Genomic DNA, 25,163 nt, shown 5'->3' with positions numbered 1-25,163 from the left:
AATTTTAGTTATAAAAATAAATTTTTATCATGGTACATTATACATGCTAAAATGTTATATTTTAACTAATTTTGTTATTGATTAATTTTCCACACTTAATCCAAGCCCACAAAGCTTTGTGTTTGGCTGTTTGAGCATAACTTTGCCATTGCCATTACCCCTAAACTTCTTTATGAATGGATAATTTGTTCTTCCTAGCAACCCTTTTCTAGCATAATCCATCCCTCCCTTCCCTATTCATGAGTATAGGGTGTTTCTTGCGGTATTAGCCCCGAGTTTGCATACCAAAATTACGAGAATTTGAAATTAATTTTGAATGTTACATTTTTATGTTATCTCTGTGCCCTCCTCGTATTTTGTCCAACCTTGTCCAGTTTTCAAACTTCTAAGGGTTAATTGTTGATTTTTTTGTCTATAATATGAATGATCCAATACCTTAGGCTGGAATGCTCTTTGCTTTACTCGGTCACATTTATTCCTTGTGTTACTTGGTTACATTCCAGAGTTTTCTTAACATTTTCTGTTTGTGGTTCTACTTTTCTTTTTGATCAATGCAGTTTCTATCACTTTCCAAAGCCAAGGGATCATCCATGGCTGGGGAAGTAATAATTGAGGTTCCTTACCTTTATAATGTGTGGATTTAATTTTTGTGGTGTTTCTCGATTCAGACATTGATCATACTTTGCCTTTTCTTTTTCTGCTTTCAAATCGAAGTTGCCTGTTACAAGTTACAACCTTGTGAATCTCAATCATCAATGGCATGATCAAATTAAAATTGACGAGCACCTATATGATAAAAGTATACTGACTCTTCCTTTTGTAGAAACTATAAAATGTAGTATGTTTCATCATTTCTAAGTTCAAGTCCTGATTAAATTTTATTGATTTTATTTCTTGATATGATGGCAGGAATGGAGCTAGTATGCATCATGTATCAAGTTAGCTCCAGAGTTTTTCGTAAGGTTCTGAGTTCTTATACCTTTCTCTTTTTAACCATTTATGCAAAACAATAGCAGCACAAAAGCCACATCAAAACTACCCCGAAGGGCAAAAAGCAAAAAGAGGGATCTAGTAGGAGTAAATGATGCTCAAGTAGCAGAAACTCCTTCAGAATTCTCATTTGCTGTAGCCAAAATTGCGGTTGCTCAGGTTTGCCAATCAGTTGGATTCAAAACCTTCAAATGCAATGCTCTTAAAACCTTAACTAATGTTTCCACAAGATATCTGGAAACCATTGTGAGATCAGCTGCCTCTTTTGCTAATGCCTCCAATCGTACCAACTCCAACCTATTTGACATCATCAATGGCATTCATGATCTGTGTTCTGCTCAAGGATTTCCTGGTGGCTCAGTGATGCACAAAGTTAACTTGCTGAGGTCTTCAGCTCTAAAAGATATTATGAATTTTGTCAACCTCTCTAATAAAGTTCCATTTGCTAAGCCAATTCCATTCAGAAATGTTTTTCAAGTTAATGTGTTTCTTTAAGCAAGAGAAAACTCACATACCAAGATTGCTCCCGCATTTTCCTAAGGAAAACTGTGATCAGGTTTTGGTAAAGGAGAGGAAATGTGGTGAGAAACTGTGGGAAACATTCACTTGCTAGGGAGGAAAACAATGGCTTATTACAGATCAATGACATTAAGAGAAATAGAGAGAAAGACACAAGGATGGAATTGCCAAAGGGAAGAGAAAGAATGAAGTTTTAAATTGGAGGGGAGGAGGAGAAGCACATTGGATTCGACGTGAATACGATGAATGGGGGTTGTAAAGGAAGGAAACTAGTGTATCGGAATGACTGTATTGTTGAGGAAAATGAAGATGAAAAAAGATAGCATGATTGTTATGGAAATGAAATGATGTTTTTTACTTAGTCATACAGACTAAACTTCAGATAATAAACACTCTGTTGCTTGTTACTAACAGTGACCATAGTTAATTATTTTAATGTTGTTTCAATGTCAGTGACTAGTGAAATCTACTTGTTTTGCTGTTAGAGGAACGGTAGCTGTTTCCCAAAAGCTCTTGGATGTGACTTTTGACAAACTATTGTTAGCATATTTGCATACTACTCTTATAGGATAGTACAGTTTCTGTTGTAAAAGAGAAACCTCATGATTTTGTTATCATAGTGACATGCATTTAGTTTTAGTAGCCAAGAATCATGCCTCCACAATGCTGGCAATGGGAAGATAAAGGAATGGTAGCTTGCTAGTTGCAGACTGCAATACATCAGTAGCAATTCTATTTGTAAACTTAAAGCTTGCATCTGGTTTCAAGTTAAGTTTGCAGATTCTGATGAAACTTCACCATGGTTGGACCATACAAAGATCCTTTAGAATGGCAATTGCTCAAGCTTACGGTGATTTTCTATAACTCTGCTCTCTGTTCTTTGTAGCATTTCCCACATCACTTGTACACATCTTGATATCCACAAGTCTTTGAAGCTTGAACAGTCCTGCTCCTGCAGCTAAAAAAACAGGTTCATGTTACTATGTTAGTGCACCTTATTATAGAAAAACAGTCTCAATAATGTCTTTGAGATGCATGTATGATGTATACTATTATAAATTGACCAACACTTCAATACGATTTTCTGATAGGCCAGATACAATTTTAGATGCATTTCATTTATATCAAGTATTGTCAATTAAGCCTATGATGTTACAACTAGCTAATATTGGTTCTGTCCCTAAACTTTGGCTGTGGATCACAAGACACTTTTTTTAGGTCATTTCTTGTTGTAAAATAATGGTCACTATAAATATTAATAACTTTTTTAAATTGGACAATCGGTTGAATGTTATATAGTTTTTGTAGTTAAATCGTATTTAAACCGATATTAACAAAATAACAATTACATAATACACAAAATAATATTAAAGAAATGTAATTTTATAATTTTATAACACTAAAAATTGAAAATGTTATTTTATATGTTCTTAACTTTAAAGTACACTTAGAAGTTCAAATCAAAGTATGCCATAGTAGTATTTAGGTCTAAGTTTTAACAATGCACAATAATTTATTAACAATAGCAAGTTTACATTTGGAATAAAAAATACAAATATTTTAGGTTCATTTTCATTTTTCTTAAAAAAAATAAAATGATGTTTTTGTTAAGTATTTTCATGGAGTTGCATTGAACGCTTTTGTGCCAATTTTTTTTTTATCGGTTATTTGGTTCTTTGACCAATTTCTTTTCATATCAGTTTTCTGGTTCATTTGATTTGAGCTCTTGACCAGTTTACCAGTTTTTCAATTAAACGTTGATTTTGTTTCCATTCCACCACTAATATATACTCACATGTGCATGCACACATTCAAATACATATATACTAACATATATTTTTGTCACATTAAAAAACAATAAACAAATATATTGAAAAATTACAATAATATAAAATTATAAATCAAAAACTTAATATCCATGTAGGGGATATTGGCCGTGGACTAGTTGTTTGTAAATTAAATGGTGTCTTGATTCTATTTAGATCAAGAGAAACAGAAAGTAGTATAAAAAAACAAACAGAACAATAAAGGCGAAGAAAGAAACATTGCCCAAAATAATTAATCTTTCTTTACAGCTATTATTAAAATAAATTAGTTAAATGATTAGATTGAGGAATGACAGAAACCCATTATAGTAACTTCATTAGCAATACCTAAACATTGGTTATAAAAACAATCAAAATAGAATATTAGTCTAATGATTAAGACTGGCTAACTGAATAGAATATTAGTCTAAATGGGCATTTTTTTCTATATACTTAGGCAAATAAAATCAGAGAGCGCAGAACACGCCAAGAGAAGCGAGCCAAATGGATGTCACATGGCCATTAAGTGACTTCTAAGTTTTCAGTTTTATCCCATTCCACTCGTTATTAGGTGGACTAATATATTCATTTTTTTTTTATTTCAATAAATGGTTGAAGGATCGCAGTGTTCAAAAGAGTTTAGTTATTAGTATTATTATGCTGTGCCAATATTTTAGTTTACTTGTCACTCTTCTCCTTCAATTTAACTTCAAGTTTGAATTATAGAAACTGGATCCAAATTATTTTTATAACGGGTTTAAATTACATTTTAGATTATTTCAATCTAGTTTAGTGTCCTATATTCTTTTATAAAATATTATATTTTTAATTTTGTATATTAATCATAAAAAATTATTTAATAAATAATATTTATATGATATGATATTATATTTATTTTGATATTTATTATTTTGAAATATATACGTAAATTAAATCTTAGTTTTATACTTATTTTATTCTATTGTTTTTTATGAAATTTTATTCTACTATTTAATTTTAAATAATGTCAATATTGATTTATGTTAATAAATTAGAACGATTTAGTCTTGTCGTCATGCATTATCAAGTATAAATCTTGTTAAAATAAATAATCCTACCAAAATTTTGAATAGGCTAGATATTAAAATGAAATTTTCTCAACTTTTCATATGGACACTCTTAACCGCCTCAACTAATAAGTGTACATTTAGTATCATATTTTAAATAAGGTGTTATTAAAATAAAAATTTTAGATTAAATTATGTTTATTAATTAATATTATATTTATTTTAATTTATATTTATTTTTTTATTTTATTTAGGATTTATTGTAATATTATATTTGTAATGATAAAATATAGGTGATAAAAATAAATTATATTTTGGATAAATAAATTTATAGTATTTTTTCGGTTTGAAAAACTAAAATTTAAATTTTTATTTTAAAAAAAAATTATAAATTCTATACATTGATGAATAAAAATAACCATTTATCTTAAATTATATAAACTTTACCCCAATGAAATTGCGGACACAGATTCCATTACGATAATATAATAATAATAAAAAGGGCGTCTCGGTGGCGACGTTTTCTTTTCGCATTTTCACTTTTTGGTCGCATATTAATAATCGGAGACGGGGAGTGTAGTTTTAGAGAGAGAAAGATTGAGAGAGAGGAAGGAGCGTGAAAAGACCAAATTGACCTTGGACTTCGTCTTTCCTCTCTCTCCCTGTGAACTCTCGTTCCGATTCGTTTTCGTTGGTCTTCTAGAAGCTTCTTCCACCATGAACTGCAAGGCCAACGTTTCCAAAGAGCTCAACGCCAAGCACAAGAAGGTTTCTCTCTCCGCGCTTTTTCTTTTTCTTTTTATTTCAATTTCGATTTGCGAATCCTGCATTCGCTGATTAGTTAATTGCCTCGGATCATTGATCGGAACTTGTTCTTGGATTTGAATCCATCACTGTCCGATATATGCATATCGCGAAGTTTTGAAAGTGAGAAAGTTTCGATTCTTTTTTTTTTTTAATGCGAATGTGTGTGGCGTAATTACGATTTTGCAGGCAAATGACTGAGTGAGTGAATGCTAGGTTAGTTTTGATCTGATTGCTATGATGTTCAGTTACTGATGGCTGCTAGGTTCATCGATCTTTCGATATTTTTGGGGATTAATCAATCTGAATATTGTGGTTTGGTAGTTTGGATCCTTTTTTCTGATGCTTGCTTAGTTTTGGATATTTCTTTTGAGGTGTCTTGGTGCTATTTACATGCTCAATGAGAGAGTATGAAGCTATTAGAAGCTTTGCTGATGTGATTCTTCAAAATCTATGTCTTTATTTTAAAGAATAGTGCAACTTGTTCTTTTAGGTGTTTTTAGTTGTTTGTTTGAGCAATTGTAGATTTTTAATTTTAAGGAGGATTTAATCTGTGATGACTAAAGAGGTGGATTTGAGTCATGAAAAGACACTTGGGTTTTTTAAAAATTTATGGTGTTTATTCAGCTTATATTTTGAGTGAAAAAAGAACAAACTTAATTTGTATCTCAAATGTTGAAAAAGTTTCATAGTTGGTTTTTCCCAATGTGAAGATGGATCATGTTCAGTTGATTAGGGAGGAGTTTTCCCTTCAGTCACAAGTGTGATATTTGTTTGTGAGTAATATTTGTTTGAGATCCTTAATGTTTTTTCAACATATGAACTTTAATTTGGGTTTTCATCTTTATTGAATGTGCTTGTGTTTAAGATTTGTCTCATTTTCTGCTTTCCTTCTCATTACATTCTTTACTCTAAATGTGCAGATACTGGAAGGGCTTCTTAAATTACCAGAGAATAGGGGATGTGCTGACTGCAAAGCTAAGTATGTATTTGGCTGGATCTGAATGATTTTATCTGGATTTTATGTCAGTAGTAAATCAAGCAAAGAGATACTAATTGTGGACTGTCTCTGTATTATGCATTTTCTGGATATATAATTATTATCATTATTGTTGTTGTTCACTCAACTTTTTATGATAATTTACTTTGCAGAGGTCCAAGATGGGCTAGTGTAAATCTTGGCATCTTTATATGCATGCAGTGTTCAGGAATACATCGAAGTTTGGGGGTACATATATCAAAGGTGATGTTATGTTCCTTGGTATGATGAGTCTGTATAACAGTGAATATACAAATATAAGCGATTAAGATCTGTGGCTTCTCTTATACTGCTGATAGCCTGATACTAAAAGGTTTTAGGTAGATCTATAAAAAAAAAAATCCTGAGAAGGAAAATGTATATATGTTGGCATGCGGAAATAGGGACTTTCAATTTGATAATATAAAGTATGTTTCCCTGCTCTGCATGTGTCGTAGCAATTTTAATGTGGCTAATTGAATGTTTCATTTTGAAAAATACTGCATTTAGTGTATGCTTATTTAACACCCTTGCTAGTAATGAGTGATAACAAACAAAAGGTTTCTGAACAAGTAACATCAATAGTTCCTTCCTTAAATGGAAATTGAAATCTATTTTTTATTTTTATTCTGAAAAGTGCTAGGCTGATAAATTTGGTTGACTGAAGTTTTCAATTTGATTTGTTACTTTTCCTTTTAAAATTCATGTAATAGTACTGACTGAATTTGATGCAGGAATAACTGAAAAATGGCTCCTAAGTCCGAAATGTAGGAATTTTGAAGTATCTAAAGACTCTCTTAACCACTTATGCCAATCTTATATACTTAATGACTTTCCTTGCAGGTTCGTTCTGCAACCCTGGACACTTGGCTTCCAGATCAAGTTGCATTCATCCAATGTAAGAAAATCTGAATGGTCATGAGTTTGTTGCTGTTTTGAATTTTTCTGATGTGCATTAATTATGTAATAACTCCTTATATTGTTTTGATCCTGTACAGCAATGGGAAACGAAAAAGCAAATAGTTTCTGGGAAGCAGAATTACCTCCAAATTATGACAGAGTTGGAATTGAGAATTTCATTCGTGCAAAGTATGTCTGATGATAAACTCCTTGAATCATGCTAAATCTAAATTTTTATCCTTGTACTATTTGAAGTGTATGCATTTTGTTTTGTGCACCCGGTTTCAATCGTTGCATATATTTAAAGGTATGACGAGAAGAGATGGATTCCAAGAGATGGGAATTCAAAAACACCTTCTGGATTGAGGGAAGAGAAAAGTCCTTCACATTGGCAGAGGCCTGTGGAGAGAAGTGGTTATGCTGCTGTTTCTGAAAATAAATTTGAGGAAAGGAAGAAAATCCAACCATCAAATGCAATTTCTACCACAAGAATTAATGTTCCTGCTCCTCCCACAGCATCTGAGCAGGTAATCTATTTCCCCCCTCTTTATTCTATTACTGTTTTTTGAACATTTTTTTCCTGTTGTTGTTTGACATCTTTTGTTGCACTACATGTGGTATTGCACTTGTATGTCTGTTCTTCTGCAATTAGTTTCATGAGTTACTACTGTTATACAAAGAATTTTGCATATTTGCAATAAAATGATTAGTTTTGCTTTTAGAGCAATTAGCATAGATGATTCCCCCCTTTTTAGTATAAAATTAAATAAATTATTTCCTTGTTCTTCTCTAAATTTTGGAAATTATTTTTGTTTATAGTGGTATGAAATAATCCATTTGTGAACAGGTAACTCCTATTACCAAACCTCAGCATGTGGAGAAAGTGGAACCAGTAGCACCACAACCACCAGCTTCCCAACCACAAGCTGAAACATCAAAGCAAGCTACAGACACAGTTCAAAATATCCCTCCAAAAGTTGACTATGCTACAGACCTTTTCAACATGTTGTCTATGGATGGCCCTAATGAAAATGGCTCTGAGGCAGCTGGTACAACTACTGATGATAATCACTGGGCAGGTTTTCAGTGTATGTTTGTGTCCTTATTAAAAAATGGCACTATGAAAACCCAATTGAAAGTGTTGCTAGATTGTTTTGGAAGATTTGAAGTTGCTTCTATTATTTTGGGTAGAACTTTAGGTTGTAATTTTGTTGCTATAACTGTTTCAGCTGCTGCAGAGGTGTCAACAGCTGAGAAGACTAGTCCGCCGAAAGCAGCTGATAGTACTCCCGTGTCTGCATCTGGAATTGAGGATCTTTTCAAAGATTTATCTCCTGTGACTCCAAGCTTGACTCCAGAAAAACCACAAAAAGATGTGAAAAATGATATCATGCGCCTCTTTGAGAAGGTACTAGCCAATTCTTCTGTAGGTTTGTGTAAGATTGTGGAGTTACTTCTTTGACTTGATTTGCTTACTCATATTTATTGAATATGTAAATTCTTCTATTATTAGTTGAGTTTTTGTTCCCACCATGCCCTATATGTAAGATAATATTGAAGACTATATTACAACAAGAATTGATTTGTTGCACTTTATCATCAGGTGCTTTCTCTCTGGTAAAAATGCTTCTACCTGACCAGTGATTTGGATATCTGCAGGGCAATATAGTGTCTCCATTTTCTATGCATCAACAGCAGCTTGGCATGCTAGCACACCAACAGTCTCTTCTAATGGCTGCTGCAGCTAAATCTACTGGTGGGGATCCCAGGTATCCTGCTAGCATACAACAACCTAGGCCACCAAATGTTCCTATCCAAAGTTGGCCAGCTACTGGCTACTCAATTCCTGGAGTAATGCCCATGGGTGGTCAGGGAGACCTGCAAAAACTTATGCAGGTTAGGACTGAAGTAATCCAAATGTTAATTGATGAATGCTTAGCTTTGTCCAGCAACTAACTTGTTTCTCCCCTTTCAGGGTCAGCCTAGGAGCATGACCCCAGCACACTTTGCAGGGAGCTCTGTTCAATATCCACCATCCAGGTATGTCATTGGTTTGCATGCTTAACACCAAATTAATATGTTCAATAACTTGTAGGAATTTTTTACTGGAATATTACCTGATGTTGGTCCAAAGAAATTCTGAATAATCCTAGGTTTGATAATTGGTTACAATCAAATTTGGTCCCACCAGCCAAAACAAATTAGAGTATAGACTGTTGTACGAAAAGGCTATTTTTGAGGGTTCTGTTTCCATTACCACTTTGACTATCCACGATTGATCCTCTGTTCATCAAGTATTTTCATTTTGTAATTGAGGGTGGTGCCATTAGCATTGAAAAATTAATCACATAAATCAAAGTCGTACGTGATGCTATCAATTTATACATATGTTTGGATCTTATTAGCATTGAAAAATTAATCACATAAATCAAATTTATACTATTTCATTATTTTTAGTCATCTATATTTGATTTTATACATTATCCACCATGCTCTTGTTCACCAAAGGGAACACACAAACTTGTTTTCACCATTGATTCCCTAGTATTCTTTTCTTTATGTCTTTGCATCTTGTTACCTCCCAACTTGGATCAAGCTTTTAATGCATTTTCTGTCAATAGCCCTCACTTTTTGTTGTTGACCAAGTTGACATTTGATGCACAGTTTCTATGGTATGGGTCAAGTTGCTCCTCCAGTTAACGGTATGATGACGACAATGGGAGTGAATAAACCTCAGTCAGGAGCTCCTGCAGTGTCATCTAGCCCTACACAGTCTGCGAAGGATTATGATTTTTCCTCCTTAACACAGGGGATGTTTACGAAACAGTGATTGGTCTTTTTTGTTGGGCAATGCCAGCTATGTCATATACCATAGAAGATTAGTTAAAATTACAGCAAGTGCGCTTTCTTTTCTCATTTTTCCCTTGAGCTGTCATTGGGGTTGTAACCCATTTGTAGAGAGCTAGTTCAGGTTTTTCCTCGTTCATTTCAGGTGATTGCTTCATTTGTATCCGTAGTTGTATTCAGTATTTATACTTATTTATTCACAATAAAAAGTTAGTGATCTTTACTATATATTCCTTCCTTTGCTTCTATATCGTTTTGATGTTTGGTACATATCATCATACAATGAAAATTTCATTCTAAAATAGCGGCGAGGTAAACATTTTATGCTAAAGATAGTTTGGTCTATCATTCCTAGAAAATTATCATTTATAATAATTATTTGATATATTTATTATGATTTTTTTATTAATGGGTAGTATAATTTTTTTTACGAATATATTAAATGAGTACTAATGGTTAAAAAATAAATTAAATACAAAGTAGATTGTTTAAACTTTTGAAGTAATAAATGTCTTATAAAGGATTTTTATTTTTTTAATCCATAAAAATTGAAGATGAGATAGAGGGATTTATAACAACTTATGGACTTTATTCAATCTTTTATACCGAATCATCCCCTCATTCTATAAAGGAATTGTTTAAACTTTTATTTTTTTACTCTTTATTAATCGGTTTTATAATGTTTATTAGTAGGAATTTTTTTCCATAAAAATTCAGTAATACACCTTTTTTTTTCTGTTGAAGTCCTTTTAATTCTCAAGAAGTTATTTAATTGTATGAAATAATGCCAACTGATCGTAACTGTAGTCTTTGCCCTGCAGCTGTGTCTGGAATATACTTTTTATGGTAGTTTTAGGTATGGGTAAAATTTAGAAATACTATTTTGGTGTTATTTTTTAAACTAAAATTTGAGTTTTATTTTGATAATTTATGGTCATCATTAAAAATGAATCTTATTTACTAGGTAAATTTTTAATTTTAATTAAAATGTAACATTCAAAAATATTTAATGTACTTTATTATAATTTTGTGTACTTATTTGATTTCTTTAAAGTGTTATATTTCTTTATATATTTTTAATGTTTAGTTTCATTGCCTCAAACAAATACAAAATAATGTATTAATATTGATGATATGCATGCATATCTGACATTATATAACATATATAGTTTTAGGTGAAATAGTTAACAAGTTCCATAATATATATATGTATGTATCACGTTGCCGTCAAAACTTTGTTCAAAACTAAAACATTAACCATACATTTCGATTAATGATTAGGTCATATGTGAAGTGGCACATCACAGGTGCCACCTATGATAACTACACATAAGTGTTAATGCATGTGAATGTGTATAAAAGTTTTTCCAATAAGTAAACTGTTTTTTATCCTAATTTTAAAGATATCCGTATGTTGTATGATATATTTACCAGTTGCAATATTATACTGTTTTGTTGACATTATTTCTATGTTAAGGATGTAAGAGTAGTATTTTTATTTTATTTCTATAACTTTAATATACTCTTTTTGTATTTGTTCGTTAAATTTTTTTACAGAAAATAAAGAATATAATTGGAGCCTCTAGATTTTAAGCCAAATGCTTAGCCTGAGCCTACAATTACTTGACCTTTTCGTCAAACTAATTTACAAGTTAGACAAAGTAGTTTATAAATTACTAAAATGGCTTATCAAACATTACCTTAATGATGTTCTCTTATATATAGAGAGAGACTGACCCACATTCCAAATGAGAAAAGATAAACATAATTATGAATCTCAAACAATGTCAAGCTTTGAGACTAACCTAGCTTTAGAACTTGACATTGATTGAAACAATTACATAAAATATATATTATAGCATTTATTATTGTCTTTCCCATTATGTTAAGTGTTTAAAGCATTTAGAATTTACATAAAAAAAAAAGATATAAGTAAAAAGATAATAATTAACTACTATTATGTTGAAGTTTTTTTTTTGTGTGTGTGCATGTTGAAGTTCTAAATAAACATATACTTCCTCCGGTCTGGTTTATAAGAGAAACAAAACTATTTTATGTTTATTAAAAAAATAGTTAATTTCATTAAATTGTGTTAATTTTAATTAAAAATAATTTTTTTAACTTTTCATTTGTCTGATTAAATAAGATAAAAGTATTTCAAATTTGTTTATGTGTTAAGACCAAGATACTATGATTTTTTTTCTTATAAATAAGACTGGAAAGTGTAAATAAAAATAAAAATCTTTTAAAAATAGGTAAATAACTTAAAATAAACAAAAGAACATTAGTATTAAGAAGTGGTGCATGTTAAAAAAATCGATAATTATAAACATCATAGTGTCGTGTGAATAATATTATCACCCATTCTCAATGAAAATAAACCACAAGTGCAAGCGGTCGTGTTCTCAGTCACTGCTCATGCATAGTTTTTTTCATTAATTGTCTTTACGTGCCCATTCCGTCTAGCATTTGTTGAATTCTTCTTCGTTGACATTTTCAATAGATAACAATATCTGACTTTGGTGCATTGGAAATCTAATTCACAGCCATAACTCATATATGATCATCATGATCTCGTCGTAGACTCACCTTAGTGTTCTCTCATTTTGTTATATAAAGGCAAAGCCAAATTTCCAACTATTTGGTTAAGGTTGGTGCTTGCATGATGATATCACACAACCCAAATCAAATACAGCCACATATGTGTGTATAAATGTCTACAAATGCGTCGTATTCGATCAAGTTGATTGGTGTCTTGTTTTGGGGAGTGAAGTAGCAAAATTATTTTCTATCGTAGGCATTTAGGAAGGATTATTATCGACCACTTACGAAACACGCTGCATATCTATCGTGTTTTGACCGTAAAAGTAGATCATGTATATCAGTTTGTGTACCTTTTTAATATAAGGGGTCAGATTAGGAATGACTTTCATCGTCAAAATTCAACAACATTGTGTGTTCCAAAACTTGGTTGATCTATGTATAAATCCATTTACAAGAGGAAAAGAAGTTTCCCACTTTGCGGGATATATATTTTAGATTAAAATATATTTCTAGTCCTTAGAAATATAAAAATATTTGATTTCTATTTCAGTAAAAATTTTAACTTATTTTTCGTCCTCATATTTTATAAATGTGTCATTTTTTTTCGAGTCAAGTTCCCTTATATCCAATTCTAAGTGACATTATTTTCTATTTTAAAATTTTAAATACGAGTTATGTGAGTCAAAAGCCGCTACAAGTTATATAAAAAATAAAAAATAAAAAATACAATGATATAGTTTGTGGCGTTTTTTAACCGCCACAGATTGTAAATAAATATAAAAAATAAACCACAACCTCAACCATCACCACGACACTACCACCATCACCACCACACCTGAACCAAACAACCACCCCCTCCAACCGCCCACCATCTTTAAGTAGCTAACCCAAATCCTAACTCCCAAATCAGAAATTCCCACCCCCAAATCAGAAATCTCCAATTTTCCAACTTAACATCTCTCATTCACCTCCTATAGGTACAATCCTAACTCGCATTGGAATGATTCACAAATGAAATGAATTTCAAAGGCACCTGCAATTGGCGACCAATTTGCGTGGCAGGTTCCTTCATGGTGTGGTTGTGCGAATTGAAACTGCGGGATGAGAAGAAGGGCACGAAGAAGGCCTGGGCATGGAGAGTGTCAGTGTTGCGAGGGTTGGTGCTGAGGTGGTCTTCGAGGACCTTCTCAGCTTTGTCCTCAGTGAGGGCAGGGTCGGTATTGGCAACAGGGGGAGTGAGCGGGCCGGCAATGATGATGTAGGTGGTTTCGACGACGGGGGAGATGAATTAGTTTAGGGTTTGGAGGAGCGGGATTCATTTTGGGAGGTAATTAATTTGAATAACAAATATCTAAGTTTGGACTCAAGTACTAAATGTAGCTTAAGAGACGAGGATTAATTATCTCTTTAATTACTTACTATACGTTATTTTGTATATATCACATATGTACTTCTCAAGCCAATGTTTCAACATATCGAGTATGAAGCTAGTAAGATTGAATATTTGCAAACTCTAATATCATCTTAAAATTTAAGTTCTAAATTAATATAATTATAAAAGTTAACTCATAGAAATAAGAATTATCCTCTACCTATATATATATACATCATTTTGTTCATGTCTGATGTTGATATCCAGCAAAAAGCATGCTTGTTTTAGAGGTAATTGACTATTGTAAACACAAGAGCAAGAGAAATTAATTATGAACGTATTTCAGATTTCGTTTCAAGTAATTTGGATCCTTAATTTTGTATCTCGGATTATGTTATCAAGAGAATCCTTAAAAAGAACATATTAAGCTATTTCATAATGTTCATGGAAAACATTAAATAAGAGTTATATATGTTGAATAAATACTAGATAGGCATATTAAGTAAGAAAATAATTTTCATATTATAAGAAATGAGAAGACCATACATAATTATATATAGATAATTCAAATTTAAAGTCACATGATGATCACTTGAAAAGGCCATATAACTTTTAAAAGAATTCTTATATTCTACTTATGTATTTCATCCATTTAAATAAATAATTTAATTAAGATTTTATTGAATAACATTTGGTTTAGATAATTTTTTTTCATAAAACACTTATAAGATAAGAAAATAAGAAAAAAAATGTAATATTTTATGACCCAATTTTTAAAAAATGTCAATTTTTTATATCACGGGAATAAATATTTTATGCTTTTCAAACACATATATATTCTTATTTCATTTACACTAAAATTAACAAATTTAATTGAAATGTACTTTGTATTCTTTCACTCAATTGTAAATTATTATTATGAATTATGAATGATAAACTTTTCTTTTTTACAGAATTAATGATAAACTTATAAATTTTTATGATAATTATTTTAAAATACACCTATAATAATTTTTTATTAATTGAGAATGTAAAAAACATTAACTACATAAAGAATTAAATTCAGTTAATTATTAGCGACAAATCCTGTTTGAATGTTATAATTATTTATTTTAAAACTGGAAAATGTGGTTAATTAATTTAGTGGGCAATGTACTAGGAGTAATTGCATTATTTTTTGTCTTGGAGTGTTGCATTCAAGAGGGAGAGAGTGAGAGAGAGGCCCCTGAGAGTCCAGCCTCCGGGTTTAACGGTCATATTCTTTTTAGCCGTTGAGCTTCCCTTTTTTTAAATTATCCCCATTCAAATGCCTCCTTCCTATCACTAAAGTCTCTTATTTCAGAAATTAAATGAAAAAAATATAAAATTATCATAAATAAAGTAATTTTATGTATCTTTTTCTTTTAATTCCTTGACTAATACATTAAAGATGCCAGTTAACATTTATTTCCTCGTTATTATAACCTTGAAAAGTACCTAAATACCACTAATCACTTCATCATCACTGTTCACTAATAAATTGAGATTAAGATATTGTCTCCAAACATCATCCCCAAATGTTGCTTTTGTTTACGTAGCTCAACAGCATAGCGACACTACTCTATCTAATTAATAACCCTCCATGCATTGCCCACTTTAATTACTGCTTTTTCTCTAGTTTTCCGCGGATGCTAACTATTTTATACACTAATTTTGCTTATCATCATAATCACTTTCTTTAGTAACAATCAAATACTAGAATACTTTGAAAAATATTTTTTTTTCTTCAAAAGTATTTCTATTCGAAACACGATATGTGAATATTTCTTTTACGAAAATTTGAATCTTTATTTACCATGAAATATTAATTCTTTTTGTGAGATCCAACCTAATAAATAATATACAAAAAAAAAAAACTAAAGTAATAGTGTGATAGTATGAGTTACAGCTTTAGAGGACTAATTAAAAAAGACACTTTAGTGAGGGCAAAGGCCAATAGTCGTTCAACGCTTTCCCACAAGTTGATCAAACGGTCCACATCGCATCAGAAATACAAGTATAAATAGTCTCCTTTCTCTCTTTTCCTAAACTTCTGAGCTTGTTTGTGTTTGATAGAGAAGAAAAAGAAAAGAATGGGTTATGTTTCTGTGAAAGTGGTTGTAATCTCCACCGGGGTTTTATCGATGGCAATGGGTTTGAAACTCACACTCCCTTTGCTCTCGCATTTCCTCCTCAACCAAGCCCCGCACCTGTGGACCCTCCTCCTCACGTGCTTCACTCCTCCTTACCTCTACATCTTCCTCAATTTCATCATCCTCACCATAGTCGCTTCCTCCAAACTCAACAACCACCATCACTCTCCGCCTGATACCACCCTCCTCCCCGCCATCTACGACGGGCCACCCGCCTCCGTCCAGATCCCCGCTCCCGCCGCCGCTGTACAATCGGACTACAACGCCGTTTCCTCTGACAAATACCTCTACGAAACGAAACCGACGCTCAGCTACGATTCCGTTGCGGGAGGTAACGGCTCTGCCGGTTACGTTTACGACGAGAACACGCCGGTGAAAGCGGCGGTTAACAACAACGACGACGACGACGACGAAGCAGTTGGCGTTGGCGTTCTCTCTCCGAGCCTGCAGAGGAAAGACTCCTCGGACTTCGCGTTCGCAGATGAGAACGAGAAACCGCTGGTTTCCGCCAGATTCAGCCACCGCAAATCCGTTAGAGCCAGTCCCGAAGGTATCGTCACTATAACAACCGTATTACTATTTCTTTATTCATTTGTTTTTTTAAAAAAAAAAGATTGAAATTGAAAAATAATCCGAATAAGAAAAGGAGAACTGAAACTGATTTGAGAAATGTTTAACAAAGCATAAGTTCATTAAATGATATATGTTTTAAAAAAATGAAATTGAAAAATAATCAGAATAATAAAAGTTTATATAAATTTAGATTTATACACAGGCATGAGATGTAATAAATGATGTGATTGAAATAAATAGAGATGAAAATATTGATATTGATGAGTGGATGAGAAATCTGAAATGGTGATGATGTAGGGGGGAAGGTGGTGGCGTTGGGAGTGGCGAAGGCGAAGAAGCAGGAAACGTTGGAGAGCACGTGGAGGACGATAAGGGAGGGGAGAGCGATGCCTTTAACGCGGCATCTGAAGAAGGCGGAGACGTGGGAGACGACGCAGCAGGGGACACCGTTACGGGACTTGAACGGCGGCGGAGGGCCGGTGATGAAGAAGTCGGAGACGTTCGCGGGGAGGGAGAAGAACGCGTCGGCGAGGCTACTGAGGAAGGAGCCGTCGCTGAGTCAGGACGAGTTGAACCGCCGAGTGGAAGCGTTCATCAACAAGTTCAACGCGGATATGAGGCTGCAGAGGCAGGAGTCGCTGAGACAGTACAAGGAGATGATGATGAATCGAGGAGCTCACTGAGAGACACGCGCACGCACACACACACAACACATTTGCTCTCTTGCTTCTTCACTCCAATAATCAAATTGGGCGGAAAAGAAAGAAAACGATGCCATTTGGGTGAAAACAAACACAGTGTGATTAAAAAAAAGGTTTTGTTGTGCTGCATTGATTTTTTTGTTTCAGGCAAAGGATGAACGAAACACAGTTTGGGATATAGGGAAAGTTTTAGTTTAGTCATTAGTGTATGGAGAAAATGTGTAGGGGGATATTTTTATTTCCATGAATTGGTTTTTTTTTTTCTTCTTTTGGTTGTTTATTTTGTTAATAGTGTTAATGCAGTCTTCCTATTGTCGGAGGAATTTTTTTTTGTTTGCTGGTATTTTCGATCTTTTTGGTTCTTTATTATGTTAATAGTGTTACATCTCATACCAATGATTTTTTTTTTTGTTTGCTGGTATTTTTTATCTTTTTGGTTCTTTTTGGCGGAGGAATTGGAATGCATGAATGAATAATTATTAGTGTTACATCTCACTGTGTTGGAAACCGTTGGAAGGTGAGAAATCGTATCAATAACTATTAGTTTCCCTAAACATTTAAGGGTAATTCCAATTAGAGGTGTTCTGTGCTCTTCAAATACCACCGTGGGAGTACTTCTAAGAGCAACACAACCACATTTGGAGAACACCATATTTTTGCCACATTAGGAAGGAGGTCGAACCATAGTTATTTACTTTTGTAGGGTTCCACATTTTTTAATTGTATGAAATAAGTAGTGGAGTCTTGTGTCAAAAAAAAAATAGTGGAGTCTGTTTTCATATTTTTTAGTTGATATAATAGAATTAAAAATTAATCAAGTTGGTTGAAATAGTAAAAATGTTATTATGAAAAAAGTTTGAAAGATAATATAAGATTATTTATAGCAACTTATAAAAGTTGTTCCATTTAAGTTGCCCCCTAAAGCACCCATAATCTTGGAGACAGTTTTTGGGGAAGGGAGGAGGGGTTCTTCTTAAATAGGTTTTTTTATACATTATTCATGTCTTTTTTTTATAATTTAAGTAACTCAAAAATTCTAATAAATAACTTTCACATCCTTACTATTTATCAACTCTAATTTAAGCAACTCTAGGATAACTTTCATCAACAATTTTTTTTATTAAGTCATTATTATTTAAAATAATAAAATATATTCTATTTTCATTAATTAAATTTTATTTAAAATGATAAAAAATAGTTAAAATTAAAATGTTCATGTTAATTTGTCCCAAGGACACGGGTTAAAAGATGAATAAATATAATGTTTAATTGAAGATTTAGAGTTGTATTAGAAATTATGAGAAAATATACTATTACACTTTCAAATAATTTTTATTATTTTTTATTTCTTAACCAATATCTTTAGGTATGGGTTAATATTTTTCAAATACACCAATCAGAGTTGACAAAAGTGGTAGCAAAAATAATCAAATTAAAATAATACATATTTAAAATCAGACTTGGTTCTTATTTAAAATAAAAAGTTATCAGTTTATTAAAAATAAAAGCTATAAAAGTTGGAAAAAGGTTATACAGGTTTTTTTTTGTTTTGACAGATCTATATTCTAGGCAGCTTATTAAACAAGAGAACTTTTGTAACATAAAAACTAGCTACAAGTGTTAGTTTTTATTTATTTTATTTTTACACAAAAGCTTACGTATGCTATTAACTAAGCGATTGGTGCTTATAAAAGCACCTGATACTTATTAAGACTGTACCTAAATGATAGGTTCTTATTTAGATATGATGCTTAATAAAAAGAAGAAGAAGAAAAAAGTGGGATAAGCACTCTAAACATGAAAAACTAGGGCCAAGCACACTCTTAATTGAAATGTATGAATAGTGAGTAATTTTTCGTGGGTAGGAGGAAGGTAGCGTGTCCCATGAAGGAATTTGTATAATTCATTTTATGATGAGACAACTCTGTTTACCAAAAGCCATGTCCCCATAATAGCAATTATCTAACAATGACTAGAAATTCCTTCATGTGACAGAAGATAAATATACACAGAAGATATATATGGCCAAGGAGCATATCTGATAATGCATGGTTTCAAAGTAGTCATAACCTCTAAAAATATTTGCCTTTTCTCATCCGTGAATTCAGTTTTTCAATGTCTCATGGAAAAGAAAGGAGTAAAACTGTAAGCAGAAAACTACTAGATTAGCCTCTTGGCTAGATTATAAAAGCAATTGCACACAAACACAAGCAGCCGCATACATTCCTTACTTTGTGGGAGATCAACAAAGAAGCTTCCCCATTATTCCATAATGAAACTGGTTCTCATAAGTCAACATTGACATCATAATGAAACATCACATTATGGATGCACCCAATAAAACACGACCGAAAAAATTATAAATATGTGCAATGATGTTATCTTGTTTTTGTGAGTATAATATTTATATGAAATAATTCTGCTGAAAACAGTGATTAATTTTTTTTTCTCTCTCACTAAGTGTTGGATTATTTGGAATATGTAATATATTTATCCTTTTAATATAGAGATTGAAAATCAAGACACTATCATAGACATATTGAATCAAGACTTATATCATATAATTTAATTTATTTTATATAAATTAATTATTAAGTATAAAACACATTAATAATTTTTAGTTCACATAATTTACTAAATTAAAACACCCATAACTTTTTTTAAGTTGTTTTTATCGCTGTCTTGATTTTGTTTATGTTTTCGTAGGTTAATATCATATTTTATTATAAAAATATTATATTAACATTAAAATCATTAATTATATTAGTCAAATATTTTTATAATTTAGTATATTTTAAGTGTATTTAATTATTATATATTTACTCAACTTTAGATAAAAACATATTATTGTTCTATATTAAAAAAAACATTTTATAAATATTGAGATCCAATTAATCCAATCAGTTTATGATTGGGTTGGACTCATAATAAAAAATTACACAGATACAGCCCAACCAAACAGATTTAGTCAAACTAAATCCATGAACACTCTCACTTTATACAAGAAACAAAGAATAAGTGCATTTTTTTAATATCTCAATTATAAAAGTAGGCCGACTTTGAGATTGATTAATTGCTAATTTTCTTTTATATTCTTAATTTATTGTGAAATTTATTCATGAAACACCAACTCATTTTTTAGGTAAGTAGATAAATTCATTGATTTATCAACAATATAAGTCATATTTATTTGTAAAAAAACTATCATTTGAACTACGTGCAGTGAGGGACGAATCTAAGGAGTGGCATGTAGAGACTTTGATCCCTCTCTGTGGACCCTTTATGAATATATGAATAAAATAGAAAAATTAAAAATATTAGTGAAAGAAAATTATAAAAAAAATGATTTTTGAGTTAATATTTACTTAATTTTTTTCTACTAATAGATCATATCTCTAATTTTATACAATAAATTAATAATAAATATTTTTGTCAAACTTATTATTTATTAAATGATTATTTATTAGAAGTTAGATATTTAAATAATTATGTAAAAAAAATTGGATCCCTTTGATGCACTCTTGGATATGTCCCTCCTTGCAGTGTTATTAAATATAATTACTCCTTAACTCACTTAATTTTATAGATATTTCTAAAACAAAATTTAAATACATAACATCATTATAATTAAATTAATTTCATTAGTCTTATTAAGTTAATTAATTATATTTTATATAAAAGAACCGATGCAATATACGAATATCATCTTATTATTTATTTGCATGCATGTAGTTTTCATATCACAAAGGGTACACTCACCTTTCCTACTACCAGCAAATTCCATACTGTTTATTTGCTCGTTTGAAGAGAACCCACTTCCTATCGCAGGTGGTAATTACTAATCATAGTGGCCAAATAACGGCAGCCACCCATAATATAAATTTAAATTATATAACGCATTAGTGCACTTTTCTTGTTTAGGAAGCATGTGGAATTTTTTTTTCACCACAGTGGAGCACTCTCTTGGGAGGTGGTGTGCATAATTTCTTCTATCTAGTATTTGCAGATAGAAAAATTCAGATGATTTATTGCATACTAGAAGCTGTTTCAAAATCTCACTTGTTAATTACTTGGTAGTCTTTTTTGCAGTTTTTTTTTCTTTCTTAAACTTCATTGTAGTCATTTATCTAAATCTTGAAAATTTAGAAAAATGAAAATTATTTTTAAAATATAAAAACACAAAAAGAAAACTTTTTTTTAAAAAAACCAAACAGAGATTTACTCATCAGCAAAAGCTTTTTTTCATTTCCATATCCGTAAGACGGTTCGCAAACTACTGAAAATCGATTCATTATGTCTGATCTTAGAATGTTGCAATATTGTATGGGGAAAGCCGCAATTTTAGATAAGATCACTTTGCCTAGCTAGCTTAGTTCTCATTTCTCGAATTGCACAGTGCTGTGTCCTGAGAGAAAAATACCCATATTTTATATGCTTACAGTCTCTAACAAAAATTAATCACTATCTTTAGCAGAGTTATTTCATACAAATACCATGCTCACCAAAAACAAGATAACATCATTGCCCATATTTATAATTTTTTCGGTCGTGCTTTTATTGGGTACATCCATAATGTGATGTTTCATTATGATGTCAATGTTGACAATGAGAACCAATTAATTCAAAATGTTCCTATCTTACCTTGTTGCAAGATACACTATCTCTCCATCCATCAGATTTCCCTTGAAATGCCTCACAAAAGGTTCCATTTTCATAAAGAGAGCTACATTTTCAAGGGTCAAACCAATTTGTGTAAGGAAATTATGGAGATGAATCAGATCCTAAACGATTTAAATTAATAAAGAATCTATGTGTAAGTGTCAAATAAAACAAATATTTTGAATAAAGCAAACCATGTTAGCAACTTGTTCAACTGTTTCTAGATTGAGCATGAAGTTTCTCGTGACTGGAAAGCAAGAAGAAAACACATCGGGAATGTCCCATAACAATCTGCCATTATATAAAATTATCTTTGGTAATAATATAAATATATGATCATGCGCTGATACTGATATTCAAAACCATATAATTTGACAAGTTTATACAAGTTTGTGGACAATACCCTTGTAGTAATCTTCAAACACACAATCACTGCCGGAATTACTGACTTAATGATCTTTAGGTGGCATATCGCATACCACATAAAATTATAGAAATTTGGATGTAAAAACTTTGATAAATTGATACCGTGTTTTCAAGCCTAGAAAAGTAGAGCAATGCCATAATCATTCATTTTCAGATGTTCTATAAAAGTACAGAATTAAACTGTGGAGGAGAGGGCACATGGAACAAGAAGAATGTATGATTGTTTGTGACCAGGAAAATGTACAATACAGGTCCAATATCCTCCATCAAGAGCACTAATCAAACAACCTTGTTAATCTTCTGTTGTTTCAAATACTTTTTCAACTTCTACGATGGTGTTCCGAGCTTCATCAATCTCAGGACTGGCCTTCTCATCCGACTCCTCCAACTCAGCCTGAAAATGGGAAAAAAAAAAAATAACAAGGTATCGAAATTACAATCCCATTTCAAGAAAATGCAAAAATTAAACTTATTTTTAAATCAGCGAAAACACCTCAATACAGAATTAAAGATATGGACCAAAACTTATGGGGATAAAAGGTATAGATTTCTTTTCCATGAATGAAAATAAATTGATGTGTTTTAAAGAAACCCTGCTTCATACTACACAAATGCGTTCTTAAAAAAAGGAGAACAAAAAAGTTGCAGAACATAATCAATAACAAATATAAAAAAAAATAATTAAATATTACAGAAGTCCTTTTAGTTGCAAGCTGCAACTTTCACTTATTTCAAATCACCACTACCCCCTCTCCTGGGTTTGGAAAAAGATTTTAGTTATCAATTTTATTTTTGCATCTGTTAGACTCTTATTAAATCAAGATGCAACAATCCCCAACCAGTCAAACAATTCTATAATTTTCACATTAAGGTTATAAATAGATAAAGAAGAGGAATTGAAAATAGGAAGTTGCAGGAATATATTGAGAAAATATAGCATGAACTGGCTGAAGGCAATCACCTTGTCCCAGAGCATAGTAAAACTGTAGGAACTAGGAAACTCAATTCTGTATAAAACCTTGAACTAACAGGGTCAGGATAAGTAAGATAACTATATTCTTATCCCAATCAGTTATGATTAACCATCTTCCACTGGATCAGTGTTATTAATGGCGGATGGTGGGAACATGGCAGAAGGCCAAAATTCCGCCATATAAACACGCCATGGCGGGTTTTCCTTCACAAATTACCTATGGCGGCGGTTGGCAAAAAAAACCACCACGCCATTCTGCTATGGCGCCACCATGGCCGCTATATAACAACACTGCATTGGATAAATTACGAGTTGAGATTAAGAAGCTACAATAGTGATTTTAATAGAGAAAAGGCAACAAATAATGAGGCATGTCAAAGTGGTTAAAACATGACAGCAGAAAAGCGAGAGAAACAGTACCAATAATCCTTTCAAGTCTGCCAAAGCGGCCTCAAGGCGCTTGCGGCAGTCAGGAATCATCATCCTAGACTCAGCCAAGACATTTTCCTGTCAAAATTTGTTTTGAACAGAGAAAAGTAAATAAGAGATAACCTGAAAGCACAGTGATTAAAGAATGGAGATATACCTGTTGCTTGAGATCATAGGGATCGGCTCCTTTTTCCTTCATATCAGCTGTTTTGGCAGCTTCTCTCTCAACTTCCTTCTCATAAGAATGCAGCTCCTTCACTATACGTTTGCACGTACTTGTCTTTATCTTCAGACTTCTCACTGTTGTTGCCATTCTAAACCACAACGAAGCTTTTCAACATTAATTCAAAAAACAAAACATAGCCATTGTTAAAGAATGCAGCAAGCAGCAATTATTACATGCAACGACGGTACCTCTCCCCCTCAAATCTGAGATCAAAACGCTGCGTTTGTTGATCGCAAGAGCCTGAAGCCGTTCTTGCAATTTTCGGCTAATCGAGATCTTCAGCCGCAGCACCCAGATTCTAAAGCAACACAAACAGCAGATCCCTAAACCTAATGAGAAGGGCAATTTGGGATTTTCATAAAATTGAAACTTTTTTATTCTTTACTGCATTTTTTTTAAATAACTAACTGAACCTTAATAGGACGATTTTTGGTTGGTGAGAAATTTTTTATTTCTGATAATCATATATTAAGTAACTTAATTTTTTATGTTTGGTGTGTATTTTAAAAAATAACATATCATTCCATGAAAACTTTCTAATAAAAAGTGTGGGAATCTTATTTTTAAGTTTAATTTTTTTTTCTATTACACTAAAAACATTATATTATTCTTTATTTAATTATATAATGTGATAAATAATTAAAATAATTGATAAAAATATTCTTAATCTTTTTATTCTTAAAAAATTTATCTAAAGATTTTCATGAGAGTACAAGAAGCAACATCCTTGTTTGTTTGTTTTTTTATGAGATAAAGAAACCTCTAATAGCATCAAAGAATAATCAGTGATAGAAATTTAATGATCAATGTTAACCCTATCATTTAATTAGAAAGGAATTACATAGTGGCTTAAACTCTATGCTAGGGAAGCCAAGCTGTTAAAGGGAGCACTCATGAAAGGCACCACTATCACCATACATAACCAGAAGTTAAGTGTTGTAGATGTGGGCTTGGATGATGATGATGATGAACTCATGCTAATCAAAGAGAGGGTTGCTATCGACCAGTACAAGATGAGGGAAACCTAGGACCAAAAAGTTTTAGTTAGAGGAAATTCGTGAAGAAACTAAACTGAAATTATGATCATGTCATATCATACGATTTTTTTTTCTAGAATAATGATGGAAAGATCAGAAAACATCTCATGCAAGTACCAATCT

At 31.8% G+C, this 25,163-nt stretch overlaps 3 protein-coding genes and 1 pseudogene across 4 annotated transcripts; 3 read left to right on the top strand and 1 right to left on the bottom strand.

Annotated features, from left to right (window-relative positions):
• The first annotated feature begins 928 nt into the window (after positions 1-928).
• On the top strand, positions 929-1,845 carry LOC102659410 (transcription initiation factor TFIID subunit 8-like; annotated as a pseudogene).
• Positions 1,846-4,888: 3,043 nt separating this feature from the next.
• Positions 4,889-10,157, top strand: LOC100780452 (ADP-ribosylation factor GTPase-activating protein AGD5). The gene is made up of 11 exons (XM_003540394.5): positions 4,889-5,128; positions 6,088-6,146; positions 6,317-6,407; positions 7,026-7,080; positions 7,181-7,271; positions 7,390-7,609; positions 7,930-8,170; positions 8,312-8,490; positions 8,742-8,978; positions 9,058-9,122; positions 9,747-10,157. Exons 1-11 carry the CDS (start codon positions 5,078-5,080, stop codon positions 9,910-9,912), a joined length of 1,455 nt encoding a protein of 484 aa, XP_003540442.1. The 5' UTR covers positions 4,889-5,077; the 3' UTR covers positions 9,913-10,157.
• Positions 10,158-15,900: 5,743 nt separating this feature from the next.
• On the top strand, positions 15,901-17,613 carry LOC100802926 (uncharacterized). The gene is made up of 2 exons (XM_003539536.5): positions 15,901-16,566; positions 16,887-17,613. The coding sequence occupies exons 1-2, from the start codon at positions 15,957-15,959 to the stop codon at positions 17,270-17,272; spliced, it is 996 nt and encodes a 331-aa protein (XP_003539584.1). The 5' UTR covers positions 15,901-15,956; the 3' UTR covers positions 17,273-17,613.
• Positions 17,614-22,481: 4,868 nt separating this feature from the next.
• LOC100500215 (uncharacterized) lies at positions 22,482-24,386 on the bottom strand. 2 transcript variants are annotated; one of them, XM_006591777.3, is made up of 4 exons: positions 24,177-24,386; positions 23,935-24,091; positions 23,769-23,855; positions 22,482-22,769 (listed from the first exon to the last, which is right to left on the bottom strand). In XM_006591777.3, exons 2-4 carry the CDS (start codon positions 24,088-24,090, stop codon positions 22,668-22,670), a joined length of 345 nt encoding a protein of 114 aa, XP_006591840.1. In that variant the 5' UTR covers position 24,091; positions 24,177-24,386; the 3' UTR covers positions 22,482-22,667.
• Positions 24,387-25,163: the final 777 nt, after the last annotated feature.

The sequence above is a fragment of the Glycine max genome, chromosome 12, assembly GCF_000004515.6.
Source record: "Glycine max cultivar Williams 82 chromosome 12, Glycine_max_v4.0, whole genome shotgun sequence".
Taxonomy (NCBI): domain Eukaryota; kingdom Viridiplantae; phylum Streptophyta; class Magnoliopsida; order Fabales; family Fabaceae; genus Glycine; species Glycine max.
The sequence above is the reverse complement of the archived record's forward strand: the minus strand, read 5'-3'. Positions and strand labels throughout refer to the sequence as shown.